This window comes from Budorcas taxicolor, chromosome 15, assembly GCF_023091745.1.
Source record: "Budorcas taxicolor isolate Tak-1 chromosome 15, Takin1.1, whole genome shotgun sequence".
Lineage (NCBI taxonomy): Eukaryota > Metazoa > Chordata > Mammalia > Artiodactyla > Bovidae > Budorcas > Budorcas taxicolor.
Window position 1 is genome coordinate 56,862,124 of NC_068924.1, and position 9,755 is coordinate 56,871,878.

Below are 9,755 nucleotides of genomic sequence, written 5' to 3' on the forward strand. Positions count from 1 at the left end.
CAGAGCATCAGCTTTGGCTGCAACAAATGTGTCAGAGGCTTTGACCGGTTACACCAGAACGCCATCAAAATATCACGTGTCATGATGTAAAAAAGGTTAGAGAGAAAGGCACTAAAACATCCTAATTCTCCAAAGATTAAATAATCGTATTTCTTATATATACAATTAAGATGTTTAATGTTTTAACTGTCCTAGTTAATGCTCAATTAACTGGGTTAGTAAAGACATTTCTAGCCTTGATTTCTTAACTCATTAGTAGAAATATATCTCTACTTCATATTTCGCTAGAGGTATAAAAAAGAAAAAAAAATGCACCAAGTACTCTTACCACAAAGGCAGAGTAAACACACTTACAGAAGATTTAATGTCCTTTGCGCGGTTAGCATACTTAAGAGTGTTGTATGTGTCATCGTAGAACACAGAGGAAGGACTAACAGCAGCAATCATTATAGTTTGACAGTTTCCTCCGAGAGAATCCTTTAACAAGCGAGTGAGCTTACTATTTCTGTAAGGAATATGCTGATTCTTTTTCTGAAAGAACAAAAACAGGATTCTTATGTCATTTTCCACATTCAAATGCAAATCTGCTACCATTTCACTATAAGAATTTAAGCACTGCACAACTATGCCCAGCCTTACACATCTTATGGGACTGCTCAGTGAACATAAAAAACAAATTTCCCATTGAAAGATTATATCTCCATCTGATTAAGTGTGAATGTTAGTTAACCATAAAATATCAATACTGTTTCATTAGCTGTAATAAGTGTACCATATTAATGTGACATACTAAGAGAGGAAACTTGAGTGTGAGGTATATTGAATAAAATCTTCCTGTATTATCTAATCAACTTTTCTGTATTTAAAACTATTCAAAATCAAAATGTCTATTAAAAAAACTTCATTTTTAAAAAGAAATTAAAATACAAAAGTAATATATGCCCTGGAGAAACACTCCAGAGGAATAATAAGAATTCTGTATGGCAGAGAGCTACTTCTCTCTTTAAATAACCATTTAATATGAATACAAAATAAATTATAAACTTATAAATACTTTATCTGAAAGCACAACCACAGGTCTAAGAGAACTTTATTTTTCTAGAAAAAGCAATCTTATGCTATCCAGTGTAACTCTTTCATATTACAGAAGAGAAAAATGAAGCTAAGCAAAAAGCCACATGACTTGCCTCAGGTCACATGGCTGGTAATTCACAAAGCTAGAAACTACCGTGAGGTCTCCCAGCTCCCAGTAGTACTATGCTTTTCATCATAGCAGTCTTTCTCAAACGGTGTGGAGTGTGCACAGGCTGGTGCTACTTGAATTGATTTTGCATGTATAAGATATGTATTAAACACTGACTAACAAATGACTCAACAGCAGTTGATTATTAAAATTAAATCAGTTATGGAAAAAATTTCATGAATGGCAAAATTTAGGAAATCAGTCTCTATACCACGCTGTCTGCTCATATTCTGAGATTTTAATTTAGAATACAAAATATATTTTGCTTCTGTAATATTCATGTGATTTTAGAAACTTGCCTTTTTTAAAAAATAAGAGAGTTCCCAAATCATTTTAATGTACTTCATATTTATCAAAATGCAAATTTTGAAGAGTTTAACAGTAACCTTCCTATAGCTTCTGAGCTTGGTTTGAACTAAAATCATCACGTATATGAGTGCTCAGTTGTGTCTGACTCTTTGTGACCTCATGGACTGTAGCCCACCAGGCTCCTCTGTCCGTGAACTTTCCAGGCAAGAATACTGGAGTGGGTTGCAATTTCCTACTCCAAGGGATCTTTCCAACCCAGGGGTCAAACCCACATCTCCTGTGTCTCCTGCATTGGCAGGCAGATTCTTAACCAACAGGACCAATTAACTTTAAAAAAGAAAGGAAGTCATTTTTTACAAATATAGAAGTTATCGAATATGCTGTGCTCCTGTAAGCACTTCTGGCGTTGAATAGACAAAAATATTTTTTAGTGACCCAAAGGCATCTAGCAAACATTATCCTATTAGGTAATTTAATTATATTTTATACCCTAAGCTCCTCTTTCTAAGAGGACTCAACATTCTTTAATATTTAACTCAATTTTACACATATATATAAAATACTAACCAGACCAGAATTAACTTTTTCTAAAGTGTGCTTTGTCTTCATGCCAATTTAATTATCATGCTTATGTGTAGTGCTCATCGTCATTTTAAAAAATCAAATTCAAAATAAATGATAAGGAAATATCATAAATATTAACTCTCAATCTGATATTCAATACCCTTCATTCAACAAATTCTGATTATAAAACAAAAAGTTAACAAAACAAACAAAACAGACCCATAGCTTTATTTGGTATACGGCTCTCTGTGGTTTTTGCTCTTTATATAAACATGATTGTTATATTCTTAAAACTTGATTTATAATAGATCTTTAAAACAAAATTATATTAATATGTTTCTGGGAATTATACATATTTCAAAATACTTACACAAATAAACATATAGTACCTACCTTTGTATCTGCTAAGGCATTGATAACATTCCCAAGAGCTAAAAGTGATCGATTGATATTTGTGCCTTCTATAAACCGGGTCCCTTTAGCGCTGGTAGCACTGGCTCTTTCAGACCCTGCCAGGTCAATGAGTGTCATCTTGGCAATTCGGACATTTTGATTGATACTTGCTGTTTTATCTTGTTGTCTCAAATAAATCTTTTTGAAATTACAGGTTAATAGGGAAAATGAGGATTAGATTTAAGAAAAATGAAAGGGAAATGTACACTTTATTTTTAAAAGAGCAAGAAATCAATTATTTTCACTATAAATACATACTGAACAAGGTACAGCTTGACTGGACTGGCTGATATCCAAGAGTATCGAAAGTAATTACTAAAGTTGAGAAAAATTTGAAAATGAAAAGACTTACTATATGTGTACTAGAGGGTAAATAGTATTAACTCCTTGTTTGGTAGAAGGTTAAAACAGTTGCCTTTTATACTCTATACTTAGTCTAAGATATTTTGGGGAACTTTCAATATCCCTGATAAACATTTCTCTCAAGATTACTGATAAATGCAGAGGAGTCAGTAGGAAGAAGAGAAAAGATTAATGAAGCTTTGTGGATTAGAGACTTTCTGAAAGATCTGATATCCTCAGATTTGAATTCTTTCAACTATAACTATTAGATGAGTTTCAAATAGCATAATCCAGAATAAAGCATATAATTGTTTGAATTTTAATAGAACTAGAAACTACAAATAATAAACTACTAACCTATGCTTTAGGCTTTTCTAGACCTGTATTCCTAAAAAGTACTGTATCAACTGAATCAAACCCTCTCTTAAAGAATGCAACTACTTACATGGTCACTATGGTGAAATCTTAATCAGTACCTCCCCAATTTATTGGTTCTGTAAATTAAGAGCTATAAAGAGAAAGTCTGCTCTGAATAAAAGATTATCTTTTGGAAAGATTAGTATTTTTTACCAATTTAAGAAAAGAAAAGGAAAGAAAACCTCTAATACTTCCACTTTACTGTCATGTATTTTTACACAGGTTAAAAATTTACATGTTTCTAACTTATATCATCTCAATTCTAAATATTCTTGACTGAATCTTCTTAAAGCTGCAAAGTAAAGGAAGTGCTGAGAAGTAGAAAAGTTCACAGATGAAGAGATATTTTAGAATGTTTGAAGATTACTATTCATAAATTTGGCTACATCTAAATTCAATTTTAAGAGCTATCGTCTAGTGAGCTATTACCTGGAAAACAGCATGAGAACGAGAAGATGTAGCATTTGTATCAGTGGGATGTTGTGTCCTGTTTCTGTTACCATTATCCAATAACTGCAAAATTTCCTCTGAAGATTTGGGCTAAATTAGTTGAAACAGAAGAAAAACATACAAATTAATCACTGGTCTTTAAAGTTTTTAATAAACTATCAACAATCAAGCAGACTTTTACAGGTAAAATAGAATTTATTTTCCATATATTAAATCCCATTAAATATCAATCATGTGTCATCTGCTTAGCACTTTTGTGCTATATGAAAAATAAAAGATAAAATCTAATCTCTGAGAGATAAAATATACATTAAGCAGAGTAATATACTATATTAAATGTCCAAGTAGAGTTTTAAAAGAAAAGCCCATTTGATTATTTTAAAGGAAAACAAAAGAAGACTGATGATAAACTTGATTATTTTAACTTGACACTTCATTTTTTTAAAATAAGTACACGGCTAAATTACCATACTTGCTATTTGAACAAGCAAAAAAAGAAGTTTGTAAACATACCTGATGTAAAGTCAATCCCTGAACAACCACCCCTTTTTGGGCATCTTCCCGGACAGCAAGTGGCCCTGAATTTACTAAGAGGTCACGAATCTGTTCATTATAAACCTTAAAATAAAAAGGATTGCTTAGCATTGATGCTTAGCATTGACACTGAATCAGTAGCAACAACGTCACACAAACATGTACACATTGCTGCCTTAAGGTTATATTAGAGTTTGTCTCAAAGAGAAGCAGCATCTCATCCCTCCTATCACACACTGCCATGACTTTTCTAACATCTGATAAAACAGAAGAGTTTGATAACCAGCACTTGAACTTAAAATTTAATGATGGAGTCCTTATATCCTCCTCCCGTAATTCCCCATTTGATGACTACAAGTCAACAGAAATAGGATAGCTGGAATTGCCTCTTCCTATTTTCTGGAAATATATGGGATAAACAGTCTTGGGAAACTCTATACTGGATTGGAAATGTAAGTTGTAAGGAAGTAGTGTGGTTCTTACTGGAGAAGATATTATTTCATGATGCCCAAGTAGCCCAAACTTTTTAAATTTCAGAGCTTAAAAGTTAAAGAAAACCCTTGAAAGATGGATGGTATTTATTTCACTTATCCTTCAATTGCATTAAGTTTAACATGTAATGATAATTCCATAATGGGACAGTCTCCCCCCAACTTGAATGAGGGATTTGCCCTAATTCACAGTCACAAAGATAAGAGCAGAGTCTAATATCCTCACTCTATTGAATCGTTCTGAACACACATCTGTATTTTAAATTTCTGGCAATTCTTTTTCTTCCTAGTAATTTCTGTAAGTAATGTAGGGCTTCCCTGTTGGCTCCCAGTGGTAAAAAAGCTGCATGCCAATGCAGGAGACATGGATTTGATCCTTGGATTGGGAAGATCCCTTGGAAAAGGAAAGGGCAACTGACTCCAATATTCTTGCCTGGGAAATCCCATGGACAGAGAAGCCTGGTGGGCTAGAGTCCATAACGTTGCAAACGCGTCAGATATGACTTAGTGACTAAACAACAACAATATAAGTAATGTTTAGAAATCGTACAATTGACATAATTTTATGAATTTACTAAAGGTACTAAGTTTTCTACTTGATAACAAAATGACAATTATACCTATTTGATAAGATTAAGAAAAACATATAAAATTTAATCTTTAAGAATTATTTTCTGTAAGTTATATCCATGTTCTAATAAACAGCCTACAGTGATAATTCATTGCTGGTAAAACTTGCTATAATGAATGATAACCATTTTTAAATGCAATAAATTCTTTGAAGTAGTAAAATGATAAAATGAAGAGATTATTTTTTGGTTCTTATTTTTCTGATAAGCAACAGTCACTTTTTAAATGATTTCCCTTACCCACTTCAATCACACAAAATACATAATTATACAATTACTATCAAGCTGGTCTATGCATCAAAATCACCTGGAAGCTTTTAAAATACATAGATGTCTTGGCCACAATCCAAATCTATTAAACTAAAATGTCCAGGGGGTGAGGTCTAGGTATGTCTAGTTTTAAAAAGCCCCACAGCCAATTTTGGTGCACAGACTTGAGTGGAAAGCCGTTAGATTAGACATTGCCTTACCATTAGTAAGATGAAAACAGATTTAAAGAAAGAAAAAACAACTAAAAACATTATAAAAATAAGCAAACTTCGAAATTCTCCCAGTTATAAAAGGATCTAAGGAAGAAATAATGAATATGGTGCCATGCTCTCTTTCTAATTAAGTTCAGAACAATTCTTTTCAAAATACTTAACTACAGAAAATGAATTTGACTTCTCTTTTATCACTAAGTTCTATAGACTGACAATAATTTTTAGCAACATAATCTTAAATCAATATTTGAAATGTGAAGAAACTCTCCAACAATAAGATGTCAGCAAGAGCAGTAAAAACTAGAAATTGACCCTCTGACATCACAAATGAAAAGGCAGTAAAATCAGGGATGTCTGTTTCTGCATTGGTTTCTAAACACTATCTGAACACAAAGTGAGAGTGCCAATACTTAGTTATTATTTGTTGAATGTCAGCTATTAAGAGGGCAGAAAGTCTCAAATGATGAGGTATGTCAAAAAAAACCATACACACACACACACACACACACACACACACACACATAAGAGATAGCAGGAAGGAGCCTCACGTGGCCAAATTTGCATAATTTAAGCATACAGATAAATACTTAGAGAAAAGGATTATAATCTATGAAATAATATTAAGAATCCATAAGTCTACACTGATTCAGTAGAGGAAAGGGAAAGCTCTTCCTCTTAGTAGAAAGCCAATGAAGAACTACAGAAGAAACGATGAAATTTGAAAATCACTATCACCTGCAATCATGATAGTAATTGATTCAGGCATGAATCATCACTGGATACTAAAATGAACAGACGAAAGACTGAGGAGTCACAGGATTTACACTGTTTCCCCACAAGTTATTTATTAATTATAAAGGGTAATGCATGCTCAGTCGATTGGCAACTCAGTGGACTGCAGCCTGCCAGGCTCTTCTGTTCATGGTATTTTCCCAGCAAGAATACTGGAGTGAGTTGCCATGCCCTCTTGCAGGGGATCTTCACGATCCAGGCATCAAACTGGCGTGTCCTGCACTGCAGGCAGATTCTTTACCGCTGAGACACCAGGGAAGTACCATAAAGGGAAATACAGTACCTTTATAGGGGAAAAACTTTGTAGACCCCAGCGTAATGAAACTGATCAAAGTTAACACAGCCAGTATCAGGACTAACTAATTATATAAGCCTCTTGATATGTTATACAAGAAGAATTCATCATCACTTATGTGGTATTCCTGCCAGTCCATAACCTGAATGTAATCATGACAAATCCAACTAAAAGCTTTACAAGAGCAACATAAAATAGATAGAAAAAAAAATCCTGATTAAAGGACTAAAGGGATGAATTGCAACTGAATACAGTACATGATCTTAGATTTTATTTTCAATAAAGGGAGTTGTTAGAATAATTATCAAAATCTCATTATATCATTGTTAATTTCCTGATATTGATTACTATTTAGCTTTTATTTAAGAAATTTCCTGTTTTTACAAGCCTGTAACAAACAGTTCGGGGTGGGAAGGAAAACCACATATGCAGAAAGAAAGAAAAGAGAGTAAAATGTTAACATATGGGGAATCCAAATGAAGGGAATCTAGAAGTTCTTTATACTACCTATACTAATCCTACCACTTCTGTATAAGTCAGCAGTTATGGCAAAATACTTAACAGAAAAAAAATAAGATCTACAACAAATAATTGAAGACTAGGAATTTTAATTTTATATTAATATATTCATAAAAAAATTTCTGCCTGATAGAATAATTCGAAAGGACAATGGAATTTCTTATGAAAAGATTTCTCAATACTACTGATTAAACTAAAAAATAATATTGCCAACTTACCTCCAGATAAGAAACTGCGGTACTACATACTTTTTCTTCTTTAATCTCGTCCATGGATTTGTAAAGGTCCAGCATTGTTAGATACATCACTCCAGGGTCAGCAGGTGATCCTAGCATTGTGTGGGTCTTTCCAGCTCCCGTGGCGCCATATGCAAGTACTGAGTTTATATGAAAAGGGATCAGAGTTCTTTGTTATGACACATAACATTACTGTATCTACTGTCTAGTGAATAGTCCCACTGGATATCCTAAACAATAACTTGTAAATCCAACAGGTCCAAATTCGTTTATAGTCGTTCTTAAATCCTGGCAATATACAGTATCATACTGTATTTCTAACTGTGAGTTCCACCAAAGCAGAGACTATGTATCCTTCCTACCAAGTAAGTGACTTACACTACTAGTAAGTGATCTGGCACAAAGCAGGTACTAAATATTAATACAAATTTGCAGAATTCCAAATAAAAGCCATTTATAATAATTCCTTTTAAAATTTTTGTTTTAGGTAAATTACTTTGCTTTCAAGACTCTATCCAGTACAACAGAACAGTAATACATTTCTTCAAATGCCAAAAAAAAACCCCACTCTGAATTACATATGGCAAATACCCAACATAATATTCAGTTAAAGCAATAAGTCTTTGAGAATTATTTTTATAAATTAAATCTGCTAAGTTTGTTAACTACAAAAATACTTTTTAGTAGGATGGATTAAACTGATTCATGTTTCACTCTATTTTGTTTTATGTAAGCTGGCAGTACAACATGAAGTCTTAAGATAGGTGGATAATATAAAATAAAATCAAGAAGAAACCAAAGAGTCAGTATTAATTTTGTAGAGATTTTTTCATTTTGAGTTAAAATAATTTTTTTAAATCTCTAGAGACAATATGGAGTTTCATGAATGAAGAAAAGAATATCTGCTTAAAAATGAGAATCAAAGAAGGTCTAATCAATAAACCACATTACATTTTTTCTTGACCTAGAGGGTAAACCTTCTGCAATAAAAGTGAATGAATCAGTGAAAGACAGGGAAACATATTATAGTTTGGGGGTATCTTAAAGATAATGCCATAAATGGTGGTAATTACAAAAATATTAATAATGGTGTGAAGTACTTGGTAAGCATTCAATTAACTGGCATTTTGGAGAGCTCTTTTTCTAGGAAACCAACAGAATCATTTTGAAAGGCAAATTATTATAGCTCTATTGAGAGCACTAAAGATGCTTCTTTGGGCTGAAGATATGCTAAAACAGCACATGTGTGATACTCAACATGGGCTTTAAAAATAGTTACTTCAAGGTATTATAAAGAAAAAACAGTGCTATGAAGAAATTGCTAAGTGTTCAGAAAGGTTCCACTCTCCCCTAGGGATAGAGTGCTGCATAGGTAAACATTGGGAATATTTATGAATACAAATTGTGAGAAATCTGGCATCAACTATCTGAAGCATGTGGTTTTAAAACATAAGAAATGGAAAGGATGACCATCTACAGGAACCAAAGCAAGATCCAGGAAAAGAGAGTTTCAAAAATATTATACATGATGAATCTACATTTACCAAGTACTGAACTGAAGAATTTTTAGCAAACAAGCATCTTAAAATTGATTATATTTAGAAGAGTCAAGTAGATATCCTAATATAAAAATGAAATCAGATGGAATCATTAAATCCCAGCTGAAATAATTACCTGTGCAATTATATCCATTCAAAAAACTACGAAGAATTGGCTTAGTAGTATGTTCAAAAACTTCCAACTGAGTTGAAGTTTCGTCAAAAACAGCATCAAATACAAATTTAAGATCCTTATTTTGTCTCTTTGTAATGTCTCGATTCATAGTTTTCTTTCCATGGAAAAAGCTGATTTCTTCTTGTTTGGGATCAAAAACAAGAATATGCTTATCCACAACATGGAGTACTTTATGAAATCCAGAGGCCTTTTCTTTTGTGTTCTCAGGACGCACACGGACAACTACTCTCATGTGATGACACAGATCTTCCTCAGTGACAGACAT

General features: G+C 32.9%; 1 protein-coding gene across 1 annotated transcript in view; it reads right to left on the reverse strand.

The window, feature by feature from the left end:
* Window positions 1-9,755, reverse strand: part of KIF18A (kinesin family member 18A) — a 71,838-nt gene extending 62,083 nt beyond the window's left edge. Inside the window, exons 1-6 of the mRNA XM_052653170.1 lie at window positions 9,431-9,755; window positions 7,739-7,896; window positions 4,292-4,396; window positions 3,758-3,868; window positions 2,510-2,707; window positions 355-531 (exon numbers count right to left, since the gene is read on the reverse strand). Of these exons, the coding sequence (XP_052509130.1) occupies window positions 355-531; window positions 2,510-2,707; window positions 3,758-3,868; window positions 4,292-4,396; window positions 7,739-7,896; window positions 9,431-9,755 (1,074 nt within the window). The remainder of the gene's footprint in view (window positions 1-354; window positions 532-2,509; window positions 2,708-3,757; window positions 3,869-4,291; window positions 4,397-7,738; window positions 7,897-9,430) is intronic.